The 13029-nt window shown below is 41.4% G+C and overlaps 2 protein-coding genes across 12 annotated transcripts in view; both read left to right on the forward strand.

Annotated features, from left to right (window-relative positions):
* The window catches only part of POGLUT3 (protein O-glucosyltransferase 3), a 28643-nt gene extending 18736 nt beyond the window's left edge, over positions 1 to 9907 (forward strand). Inside the window, exons 4-9 of the mRNA XM_053900531.1 lie at positions 46 to 262; positions 1723 to 1919; positions 3964 to 4158; positions 5482 to 5586; positions 7441 to 7562; positions 8324 to 9907. Coding sequence (XP_053756506.1) covers positions 46 to 262; positions 1723 to 1919; positions 3964 to 4158; positions 5482 to 5586; positions 7441 to 7562; positions 8324 to 8357 — 870 coding nt within the window. The 3' untranslated portion in view covers positions 8358 to 9907. The remainder of the gene's footprint in view (positions 1 to 45; positions 263 to 1722; positions 1920 to 3963; positions 4159 to 5481; positions 5587 to 7440; positions 7563 to 8323) is intronic.
* Positions 7450 to 13029, forward strand: part of CUNH11orf65 (chromosome unknown C11orf65 homolog) — a 63629-nt gene continuing 58049 nt past the window's right edge. For 4 of the 11 annotated variants that reach the window (XM_019469263.2, XM_019469268.2, XM_019469270.2 and 1 more), the window contains exon 1: positions 10980 to 11066. The gene's annotated coding sequence lies outside the window, so the exon portion shown is untranslated. Of the gene's footprint in view, positions 7563 to 10979; positions 11096 to 11297; positions 11608 to 13029 lie in introns of those variants that run through there. The other 7 variants (XM_019469264.2, XM_053900534.1, XM_053900535.1 and 4 more) reach the window with 4 other exon arrangements.

Below are 13029 nucleotides of genomic sequence, written 5' to 3' on the forward strand. Positions count from 1 at the left end.
ACTGAGGTCTTTGCAGAACTGATGTCTCATCTTTTGTTTATTTAGGTCCTTCTCCCCGATATAGAATTTTATATTAATCTTGGAGATTGGCCTCTGGAGCATCGAAAAGTCAATGAAACCCCTGGCCCTTTACCTATCGTTTCGTGGTGCGGCTCCCTGGATTCACGAGACATTATCCTTCCAACATATGACATCTCCCACTCGACACTGGAAGCAATGAGGGGTGTCACAAATGATCTCCTCTCTATTCAGGGAAATACAGGTAAATAAAAGTTTGTTCTCGAAGACAGAGGTAAAAGGGAGTAGGTATATATTTAAATAACCATCATTCTTCTTTTCTAACTGAGAAAGAAAGGGCAGTGTAGGATTCCTCTAATCCAAAACTTAGATGTATGGGTTGGACTAGTAAAATCCAGACCTGCCGTAACTGGGTCTCCTTTGAGTTGGTCCTTTGTAAATACCATTTGAAAATATATATTTGGTAAAATTGTCACTTAATTCTGACTCCAGTGCCTTTATATTGCTGGATGGAGCCAGAAAGCATTTTGAAAAATATAAAATTATATATGGATGTAAGAGAATTGTTATAGCAGTGTTATTTGGATATTACTCCCTCCATCATGTAGTGAGGAGTTTTCTCATTTCTTCCTTCTACCTTACTTGATCCTTTACAACCTGAATTCTTTCTGCCCCTCCCCCACTCCCATTTGATGGCCTTACATTTTATGGCCCAACACAACTTTTTATTAAACCAGACTCCCTGAGTAGAATAAACCCTGCCTAACCCTGCCTGTCTTTATAAACTCTGTTCCCATTTATTGTGATTTGGTGGACTTATTTGGCAGATGCGACCAAAGACTCTTTGCAAACTACCTGAAGATAGCATGGATTCAAAACTGACTTTTTATTTGGTAACAGTAAATTCTTGAGAAGTGTACTAAAATATTAAAGAGAGTGAGCCTCTCCAGTTTCTATGTTTTACAATTTATCCCTTAGAAGAGTAACAGGTGTTAACTAATGACCTCTCTTTAGAATCATAGAAACAGATTTAGTTAATTCTTCTAGAATATTTCCTTCTAGGGAAAGAAACCCCCCCACACACACACACACACATATTTACACACATGCATATAGTTGAGTTATATATATATATATATTGATTTCAGAGCATATTAGACAATCCTCCCTGTATTCAAAGGTGATGTGCTCAAAAATCTGAGCAACCTAAGGATTAAAGACGTGGGTGTTACCTAGTTATATAGTTTGTTCTGGTCACCCAGTCTAAGAACAAAAGCCTAGCTCATTTTTTATTGTGAAGCACAAAGGATGGAAGAAGCTAATGCCTGGGTGAGTGGCCAAGTTGCTGAATGCTTTTTGCTTTGAACTTGATCCAGCGTTATTTTGGATAACTCCTAAAGTCATACAACAGACACTCTAGCATTTGAGTGAGCTCTCACAGGTAGACAAATAGGAGAAATGAGAGAATTCTTTTATGTGATACAGCAGATAAAAGGGCTGTTTTTAAAGTCTAAACTGGAAAGTATCTCAGGAAGGTACTCAATCCCCTATTTTTTGGAAACAGCACCTTACTTTAGGAGATGAGTTGATGATAAAAGAGCTTTAACATCTTAAATGACAATGGTATATTAAAGATGATTATGCTTACCATTTTTATAAATGTCAAACTCATAATCATATTTTTTTATGGCTTCAAACCTCTAGGGCCTTCCTGGATCAATAAAACAGAAAAAGCTTTCTTCAGAGGTAGAGATAGCCGAGAAGAGAGACTCCAGTTGGTACAGATGTCCAAGGAAAACCCAGAGCTCCTAGATGCAGGAATTACAGGATATTTCTTTTTCCAAGAGAAAGAAAAGGAGCTTGGAAAAGCTAAATTGATAGGTTTCTTTGATTTCTTTAAGGTATGCGTTTATGTCTTCCTGTATGAATATGAAGTGATAAACTTGCATTAAAAGTCTACCAAATCACTGGGTGGGCAGATTTCTCCAGTCTTTTGAGCTGGCACACCCACACTTTCTTACTTTCTCCCTTCCAACAATAGGGAATTAGAGCATTCATTGTGGTCTCCTTTTTGGTATTTTTGTTTTTGTTGGTTCTGTCTACCCAGTGGCCAGGACTGTATTTAATACTATAGTACGAGGATTAACCTGGGGTTTTGGGTGCATTTATTTATCTGTTTTTTTCTTGTTTAGACTTATTTTATAAGCTGGGACTATAAATACCTTTTACATAAAGTGATCTTAAATGCCTTTTGTAAACAGAAAGAGTATAAACTCCATATAAGTATGGAACTATGGTACGCGTCCTGCCTCTGCCATTAACTGTGGAACCTTCATCTCTTAGCGCCCCTAAACATGCAATATGCCTGCCTTGCTCCTTCAGAGCACTGTCATGAGGCCCAAAGGATAGAGATGTGAACAGTATGACAGAATCTGACTGGCTAGAAAACTCTTTGGTACCAATTACTTAAGAAAAAATTAATTACCAAATCTGTGAGTACATCCTGTTCATATCAGTGTGATAGAATGAAAAAACATTGGATTTGAACTCAACGAATAGAGGTTTATAAATTTATCTGAACACCAGTTTTCTCATTTGTAAAAAAAAAAAAAGAAGGTGGGGGGGGAAGAGAGGTTATCATAATATATGCTTCACATTATTATGATCAAGTGAGGTTTAGTTCCTATGAAAAGTGATTTTGAAATGTAAACCAAGCCTTATTAATCCAGCAAATATGTAAACCGAGTACCTATTATGTCGCAAGCCATCACACTAGTCCATGAACTTCTCCACATTTCTATGTGCTCAACTCTAAAATTGAGCTTTCTGGAGGTAACACTTTCCTTTTTCATACTTATGTAGGTATAATGAACAAGGGAAATTAGGTATACATGAAAGTGTAAATTGTTACCAGAAGTCAGTTTTAATAAACCTAGAAAATAAAAAAAATTTTTTTCTAGTGTTTATTTATTTTTGAGAGAGACAGGGTGCAAGTGGGAGAGAGGGAGACACAGAATCAGAAGCAGCCTCCAGGTTCTGAGCTGTCACTACAGAGCCTGACCTGGGGCTCGATCTCATGAGCCATGAGATCATGACCTGAGCTGAAATCTGACGCTTAACCGAGTAAGCCACCCAGGCACCCCAAACATAGAACTTTTGAAACATTTTCCTCCCTGGTCACAGAAATCTGAATCCCCATTACATAGAGTTGAAAAAGGTACTCCTATTTCCTAAATTATTTCCTAAAACTATTGATTATCTTATCCTTAAATACATTATATTTCTTTTTTTTTAAGATTTTTTTTTTGAGAGAAAAAGAGCAAGTAGGAGAGGGGCAGAGAGAGGGAAAGAGAGAATCCTAAGCAGGCTCTGTGCTGTCAGTGCAGAGCCCGATGGGGGGCTCGAACTCACGAACTGTGAGATCATGACCTGAGCCAGATCAAGAGTTGGATGCTTAACCGACTGAGCCACCCAGACACCCCATTGCATTGTATTTCCTAAAATCAATGTGCTAAAGGCTGCTTATGATTTTTTTTTTTAATTTTTTTTTTTTTTTAACGTTTATTTATTTTTTGAGACAGAGAGACAGAGCATGAACGGGGGAGGGTCAGAGAGAGGGAGACACAGAATCTGAAACAGGCTCCAGGCTCTGAGCTGTCAGCACAGAGCCCGACGCGGGGCTCGAACTCACGGACCGCAAGATCATGACCTGAGCCGAAGTCGGCTGCTTAACCGACTGAGCCACCCAGGCGCCCCAGGCTGCTTATGATTTTAATACAAAGAGAAAATGTGAATTACAAAATGAAGTGTATAACTTTTAAACAGTGAAATTGGAACATGGAAAATAACTGCTTTATATTTAGTATTATGGTGTTGATGACAATCAGAAGTGAAACAAATGGCTGTTAAATTTCTTCTTTGTTTCTGTTTGTTTTAATCTCTTAGTACAAGTATCAAGTGAATGTGGATGGGACTGTGGCTGCGTATAGATACCCGTACCTCATGCTGGGTGACAGTCTGGTTCTGAAGCAGGACTCAACATACTATGAACATTTCTATATGGCACTAAAGCCTTGGAAACATTATGTCCCAATTAAAAGAAATCTTAGCGATTTACTAGAGAAAATTAAGTGGGCCAAGGTACGCTTTCTGCAGTTTTAATTTCTTGAGGTGATAACACACTTACCAATGTTATTTACATGAGTTCCATCATGATGCAATTTACCTTGACATAATTTAGTCAGAGAAATGTTACTTTCTGGAACTTTTGTTCCCTTGAAATAGCTAAAGAATCAACATTGAGGTCATTTTAATACCCTTTATCAACATTTTTGAGGATTTTTTAGAAGAGTTGGAAGTCCAATGTTATATGGAATGTATATATTATATAGAATATAACAGTGTTATATAGAATATAGATTTTTCTGAAGGAATCACTATTCATGCATACACACACTAATCAAGCAAAAACACACTGAATGCAAATCGCTGATTGAAAAACCCAGGGTTAGAGTCCTTTATGCACAAGAAGACATTAAAGGCAATTACGATGCTCTTTTCTTGTTCCCAGTTAGGAAAAAGGCACAATCGATGCATGCTATACAACATTCCAAGAATTACAAGTTTTCCATAAAATATGATTTGTTTTCGTATTTTTTAAAGAAAAAGTATTAAAAATCTGTTCTGTTTTATTATGAAGCTCTAGAAATTTACCCTTTCGTTATAAGATTTTGTTCTAAGTTTCTGAGAAGCCGTGTTTGGGTATGCAAATAAGTGGGTGCCCGAGGCAGAATCATTTTGGTGACCTTTAATAAAAAGTAAGGATTGCTTGCCAGTGGCTTTTCCTGTGGGCAGCAGAGTAGAATATTAGCTATTTTCCAAAAGTATAATTAGGAATGCTGAGTGTTCCTGGTAATGAAGGAACAGCCTGCGGGTACCAATCACCGAATTTACTATTACAGCAGTAAGCTCGACTTTCACAGGTACTGCTTGGTAACAACTTTGGGGCTCTGACTGCAAATTACAATGGAGCTCTTAAGAGATGTTAGAACATAAAAAGTGATTCATTCTACTCCAGTTTGCATTTTCATACCAAGCAGAGAGGCTAGGATGGGGGAACAGAGGATGAGCCCTAAATGTCCTGGGGAGCCAGGAGACACAAGAGAAGCTGCATGTTGGGTGAAGGTATGGGGCGGGAGGGGGTGGGGGGAGCTTCTGAGCCAGTGCAACAGGGTCCAAACACGCGTGACCATTGCTGTGTAACAGATGTCTAGCAAAGTACCTTGTCTATTTTTCAGAGCCTCGTGCTGAGGCTGTTTTCATCCCGTTCTGCGTCTTCCATGCTGTTCACATTTAACCCGACATCGGCCCTGCTTCACACTCGCCAGTAGCCTTCTTTGGGAGGGTGGGTGGTCACAGGAGTACTTTTCACTTATCGTGTTGTTGTTTTTTTAAACCTTTCAGGAAAATGATGAAGAAGCCAAGAAGATTGCAAAAGAAGGGCAGCTGAGGGCCAGGGACCTGCTGCAGCCACACCGGCTTTACTGTTACTATTACAGCGTATTCCGGGTGAGTGCCCGAGGGCCGTCCTGCCGGGAGGGGGTGGGGGAGCATCCTCAGACCCCATGCTGGGCCTGGGTGCCTCACTTCTCCGTAGGGTTCTGAGAGTCAGTCCACGGAACTCTGGCCAAGCCGAGCACCAGCCCGCAGAAAGACAGGATCAGTGCTAAGTCTTTTTTTGGCCCCTGTATTTTTATCCCACCTCGGTATTATGAAAAACAGTACACCGAGCCCTTCCAAATATAGATGAAAAGCTCCCCCTACCTTGGCAGTGCTTTTATGAAGTGCCTTGTGGAATTCCTAGTTGAGGTATTTTCTGAACCTCAGAGGATATCTTTCCTCCTCTAGAAAGTAAGGGGGTTGGACTGGAGATCATGAACATCTCTTTCTGCTCAACGTGTCTGCCTCTTTGTTCTTACTACTTAAGATTCATGCTTTTGGTATCACGGTATAGGATGGAAAGCCAATATTCAGCTTGCTGTAAAAAAAAAACAAGTGAAATACATTTATTAAAATTTTTTTAACGTTTTATTTATTTTTGGAGAAAGAGAGACAGAGTGCCAGTGGGAGAGGGAGACACAGAATTGAAAGCAGGCTCTAGGCTCTGAGCTGTCAGCACAGAGCCCAACGTGAGCTCGAACCCACAAACCGTGAGATCATGAACTGAGCCAAAGTCAGACCCTTAACCGACTGAGCCATCCCGGCACCCCAAAATGAAATATATTTCTAATGGTTCTAACACCTTAGGCCTAAAATACGGAAATGCAAGGACTGGTTCTTTGAGTAACTCTCTTGTGTTTTTACACAGTAAAATCTCACCAGGAAGAAAAAAAAAAAGAGAAATAATACTTCTGTTTTTAACCTAAACTTATTTTTCTGTGGGCAGAAGAAAAGTACATTTCTTCAGATGCTGGGGGATACTGTTCTCTCGTAGAAAAATTAAAATGATAAATTACACTATTTACTAAAAGTAGCCTTTCCCTTAAATGAGTTGTGCACCCTCCGTTGGTCTGCCTGTAACTTGAATAGTAGGGGTTTTTCACCCTAAATTATTAAGTTGGTTCCTGTACTCGTGTCAGTATTTTTGAGGGTTGGGCCCCCCACCAGGAATGTCCAGCTCGAGGTATATGGAACCACTGAACTGGAAGTCTAATTTATAGGAATATTTCAGTCAGTGGCCAAGAAGGAGGACACCACGCAGGTCTGTAGCCAAAACATATGTGGCTATGAGCCTAAAGGGAAGGGTGTGTGGGACCGGCAACTTTATTTTGAGATACATATCATCTTTGTTGATTTGAGTGTTCAACACATTTAATTATTCATTCATCACTGGCGGGTAAATGCCAAGAGGTGCTGTTATTTCAAATGGGGATGCCTGGCTTGACCTCCTTTTGTGGAGGCTTCCTATGTCCACAGAAAATTATAGATTGGGGTTCCTTGTTAGATTATGAAATATTGCACTTAGTACCCGTAACAACTGAAGTTGGGACTGGAATAAAGCAGACCTTTGGTTGTAGTCTCAAGATACACAGCCACTAGGGGGCGCCTGGGTGGCTCAGTCGGTTAAGTGTCGGGACTTCAGCTCCGGTCATGATCTCACAGTTCTTGAGTTTGAGCCCCTCCTGGGGCTCTGTGCTGGCAGCTCGGAGCCTGGAGCCTGCTTCGGATTCTGTGTCTCCCTGCCCCTCTGCCCCTCCCTCGCTTGTGCTCTGTCTCTCAAAAATGAATAAACGTTAAAAGAAAGAAATCTTTTCTAAAGATACACAGCCACTAGGAAGGATGGCGTGAGTGGGGTAGGGAGGGAGGATCCAGTGGGATGACTTGGGGACTAATCTTTGAGTTGCCTTCACACGCACATTCCAGGAATATGCCGAGCGCCAGTCCAGCAAACCGGAAATACGTGACGGAATGGAACTTGTTGCTCAGCCTGATGATGACACGTCCGTGTGCCAGTGCCACCGGGAAAGACCTTCCAGAGAAGAGCTGTAAGTCAGCTCACACTCACAGCCCTGCGTGTGTGGCCGAGGAGTTGCCTGCAAGCATTCAGATCATTCAGGTAGAGGCCACCCTGTGTCGAGCCCAGTTCAGGAGACTTAACGTGCATGGATAGAGCAGTAGGAGAGCCAGCATTACATGTGTCTTTGAGTATTATTTTCTTTTGTGTAAAAACCGCTATCATCGGCATCAGTTTGTTTTTTTAAAAAGAAAACTTGCGGGTCATAGTAGATAGGCTTGCCCAAATGTCACTCTCTAGGAAACTGTTGGCGCCATATTTCTTGGTGTGTTCCTGCCCCTTGTTCACTTTCCCTCCTCCTCTTCCAGTTATGAAGAAGAAATGCTTGTGCAGGGTCCTTCCGTCTCAGTGCGTAATTTCTTCTCCTGCAGGCTGCTTTTGGCATTCAGTAATGGCAAGCCTCCTCCTGGAAGGTCTGATAAGAACAGTTAAGGGAGGAGAAGATGGTTCCCTTATTAAAGGTAGCTTGGAGAGTAGGGAGGCAGTATTGTCTTAAAGCTCACTTGGATCTTTTTAGCTAAGTTTTACCGAAGCCTGGGACAAAATTAAGGAGAAATTGTGTCGTAAGCTAGTAATTTCCAATCTACCTGGGTGGGACACCCAGCAAGGACAACACAGTTATTAAAGTACATGAGAACATCCTATGGGAACCATTCATTATCTATCTATTGAATAGAGGGAAGATAACGATAGTCAGGTGGGGATCTTTACTTTTTTTTTAATCTATAAAAGGATACTTGAAAACATCTGCCAGAAGCAACAGTAATAAGCCTGGTATTTTGGGAATTCACTAATATGCTGACAAGAAAGGCAAACATCCTGAATGCATCCTTGCTGTTGCAGTGGTTTTGCACTGCCAAGAGAAAAACTTTGAAATTTCCTTCGCCTTTTTTTGGACGGGGTCAAGACTTAAGACTTAACGCCCAGAACTTCGTTACACACTCCTTGTAAAACCACCCATCCAAGAGTCATTGGTCATGTCACTAATGAGCACTTCCCCAAAGCAAGAGCTATCTACCCTCCCGATCTAAAAATATTGACTCCTCTCATTGAAATATTTACTTAATCTGGAAAGCACTGTAATGTAACCACTTTAAAGTAGTCATATCTTTTTCTGAAGGTCAATAAGAACACAGAATTGTGTAACTAGACAAAAGCAAAACCATATTTAAGAGCAGTGTAAACAAAGCCAAGTATCCAAGGAAAACCAATACCCACCAGTTGTTCCCAAGTACACGGTCACAGGGCAAGCTGTACTGGGACCATAACCTAATGAATCCATGTCCTGTATATATTGTACCCGGAGTTTGGGGTTTGTCAAGGCCGAGATTATGGAAAGAAAATTTGCCCTCCCTCATACCTCCCTGCCCACCAACCCCTGCTCCTTCCTTGTGGCTGATGGCATCTTGTTCAAAACATCTTAAATTTTTTAAATATCTATCACCAGCTGCCAAACAAGACTGAGAGTGAAAAGTGAACTGAGATACATCAGGCAGCCTCTGAGCATGGAACAGAGAGGATGTAGTTAAGAAATTAAGTGGAGCCCTCAAAGTTAGCTTAAATGGTTTTCTGGTTTGTTGACATGAATATAACCTAATAAAGTAGTTTTACTAAAACCATGATTTTTCCCTTCGAATTCACACATTACCCACATAATCCATTAGTCATTTTTAATACTTCAACTGTCATTTAAAAAATCTGATATTTCAAAGAAGAGGATTGTAAGGATGTGCAAGTAAATATAGTAAGTGCATTTGTCTAAATAAGCTGCCAGGGTATTTGTTGCAGCACCGTTTTTATTAGTAAAATGTCGGAAACACCTTGAATAGCCTTCATGAAGGAACTGGCCAAGTAGATAACGATATATAAAGGAATATAATACAACCATTAAAAAGAATGAAGTATCTCTAAACATACTATCATGAAAGATTTCCATTACAGTATTCATTGGAAAAAGTAAGTTACAGAACAGCATGTATAATGTGAAACCATGAATGTAAAAAACAAAAATATGTTTGTATGGTTGAAAGTTTGGAAAGATTTTATTTACCAATATCTGAAGGGACGGAGAGAAGGGAATTTTTACTTTTTGCTATATACCTGTCTATGATATTTGTTTTTACTGCAAGTATGAATTAGACTATAAAATAAAGAAAAATGTAAACCTAGGAAAAGACTGTAAGTGCACAAAAGATATATATAAGAAAATGGATATTTATATTTTCCATTATGCTGTTTTTAAGTCTACTATGTCTAGAATTTTGTATCATGGGACATATTTTATACACTTTTAAATAAAGTAAATTTTCTAAATAATATTTTGAAAAAGACAACTTTTGTTTTGAAGAAAGTGGGGCGCCTGGGTGGCTCAGTCAGTTAAGCGACGACTTAGGCTCAGGTCAAGAGTTATCGGAGCCCTGCCTTGGGCTCTGTGCCGACAGCTCGGAGCCTGGAGCCTGTTTCAGATTCTGTGTCTCCCTCTCTCTCTTCCCTTCGCCCCTTCTCTCTCTCCCTCTCCCTCTCCCCCTCTCAAAAATAAGTAAATATTTAAAAAAAAAAAAAAAAAGATTGTAACAACCTATAGCCCTGGTATTTCTGCAACTGGGTTGGTCTAATTATAATTTTATTGTGTCTTTATGAGTGAATGAACCCAAATTTATATCACCACCACTCAGTCCCTAGTGGGATTTCCCTAATATTAGGGGGAAAGAAATTTGGGCTTGACACCATTATTTTTCTGATTCCAGGTTAAAATAACAAGAAGTGCAATGTCTTAGACAGTTTAGGTCGTCATTATACTGGTTTAGTTGTTATACTGGTTTAGTAAGTTATACACGACTTACTGTAGTGATCACTTAGCAATAAATATATACACGTACGAAATCATTATGTTGTACACCTGAAACTAATGTATATGTCAATTATACCTCAATTAAGAAAATAAAACTGGTTTAGGATTTACCAGCTAAAGAGCTTACATTTAGAAATCTCATTAGATTACAATCACGTGTCACTTTTTGATCCTGAGCACTAGATGCCAAATCGCTAGAAGGATCAGTTTTCTTATTTACAAATGAATAAATTACTTACATATGAAAGCTTTTGTGTATTTCTCCCACATCCTTAAAGCCCTTGGTGGCAGTGACCAGGCTTTATAATAAGTTTAGCCCCAAATCGCGGAAATGCACTGTGGTTTCCCTTTCAAAGTGCTTTGCCTCAAAGCCTTTAACAATCGCAGCGAGAACTAACAGGTTCAACTAGCCTCACATTTTTTTCGTTTTGGATACGCTGGAGACGGAGGCGGGGCCGGGGGTGGTGGTGGAGGAGGGAAGCTCGGCGCTGAGGGGCGGGGCCTTGGGGCGGGGCGGGGCGGGGCCGAGGGACAGACCGGGGCGGGGCCTTGAAACGGGCCAGAACGGAAGTAGAGGTGCGTAGCTTCCGTTTGCAGTGCTAACGAGAAGTTCTGCGGAGCCAGGTACAGCGGCGTAGAAAGGTGAAGGGAAGGTTGTACCCCTACCGTGTGTGCCCATATCACAGCTGGTCTCTCCTCTCTGTAGCCTCTGTTCTAAGACCACCCTTGTCCAGCGCCCTAAAGTGCCCCCCGCCCCTGCGCTTGAGTTCCGCTCCCCAGCCGACCCCCGTAAAAACGTTTGGTCTCCCTGAAGCGCCCCCATCCCCGCCCCCATCCCCGGAGGCTGGAAGCCTCCGGTTTCCAGCGCTGCCCACGATTGAGCCCTGCGTCCTCGGCTCGGCCTCGGGGAACTCGCGCGGCCCTGGCTGACGCGGCTCCTGTTCGGCCTACAGCCTCACGGTCCCCGATCCTCGCCCCTCCGCGGAGACGCAGTTTCGTCTCCCTGGAGGCCGGGGGCGAAGTACTTGTTAACCCGCCTCACCTTTTTTCCGTTCTACCCGTGAAATGGTTTTCGTTATGTAGAGATGGAAAAGCGTCTGCCCTCCTCCGCCCTCGGCAGAAAGCACAGGAAAAAAGGAAGAGCGAGATTACAAAACTGAGAAAGGTCCTGAAACACCTTGGTTTGTTCATTAAAACAAGATAAGAGGTTCCGATCCCAGCAAATTAACTTTAGTACTCCTTCCCAGCTTTTAAAGTAAGTGGAACTGAGAATTCAGAGACTCACCTTGTAGGCTTTTTCTCATGAAGATAAAAGACGGGTGGAGCCATAATCGACTTAATAAAAATCATCACCGAGTTGGGGTAGACGAAAACCTTCCATTTCTGAATCTGTAATTGGAAGCTGGTGTAGTAAATTCCTTCGTTACTTGAGCAGTGGTTTTATAGTACTTTCTAGTGTCTTACAATGTATGCAGTGTTTTCAGGTTGGTGCATTTATTTAGAGCCTCTTAGTAATAACCCTGTGAAAGCAGTATCACTTTTTATCTAAGGCCACCAGCTGTCCCTGCCCCCTTTCTTGACTCTTAAACCTCCTCCAAAGACTTTTTGCCACCCTTCAGTTTATCCCTTTTGCACTTAAAATTTCTCCCTCACTATGGGATCATACCTAATAACATTTTAATATGCTTTAATGTCTGTCCTATTAAAAAAAAAAACAACAACAAAACCACCCTGGGAATCCATTCCTGTCCACCAGCTGTTGCTCTGTATCTGCTTTTTTTTTTTTTCAATGTTTTTATTTATTTTTTAGAGAGACAGACTGAGCCGAGCAGGGGAGGGGCAGAGAGAGGGGAAAACAGAATATGAAGCAGGCTCCAGGCTCTGAGCTGTCAGCACAGAGCCCAACATGGGCTTGAACCCATGAACCATGAGATCATGACCCAAGCCAAAGTCGGACACTCAACCGACTGAGCCACCCAAGCGCCCCTGTAGCTTCTTCTTGACAGAATTCTAAGCACTTGTTACTGTACCTGCTGTCTGGATTTGGCCTCTTCCTCCCCCCAATCCCTGGCCTTCTTCCTTGCTACTCAGCTGAAAACTACTTCTCAAGGTTACCAGCGACTTTATCTGGCCAGATGTAGTTCTTTATTCTTAATTTACTTGACCCTTCAGCATTTGATGCAATTGAGCACGTTCCCTTCCTTGAAATATGTGGGATAGCATCACTCCTCTGTGGTGCGACTGGTTTCCGAATCATGTCAATTACAAATACTGGAAGATACTGTGTCAGTATTTTGTGCTATTCCTGATGTAATGGTGACCCGTACAACACGTTTATAAATTTAGTGTCCGTTAACATTTTCGATACCACTTTGTTAAATCTAGACAACCAGCAGAACAATAAATCAAGTCCTGGTTTATAGTTTTTGTCAGTTTCTGTGATGAAAATAGCCTGGCCACGACCAATTTCGAGACACCGAAATGACCTCAGGTATTGGGAAGACGTGTGGTAGTGCACCATGACATTATTTACACCACACGTATACCGAAAGACAACATATGGAGACTAGTAGTTCTCAACTACAGG

Source organism: Panthera pardus, unplaced genomic scaffold (assembly GCF_024362965.1).
Source record: "Panthera pardus isolate Hobbes unplaced genomic scaffold, ASM2436296v1 HiC_scaffold_12, whole genome shotgun sequence".
In the NCBI taxonomy this organism is placed as follows: domain Eukaryota; kingdom Metazoa; phylum Chordata; class Mammalia; order Carnivora; family Felidae; genus Panthera; species Panthera pardus.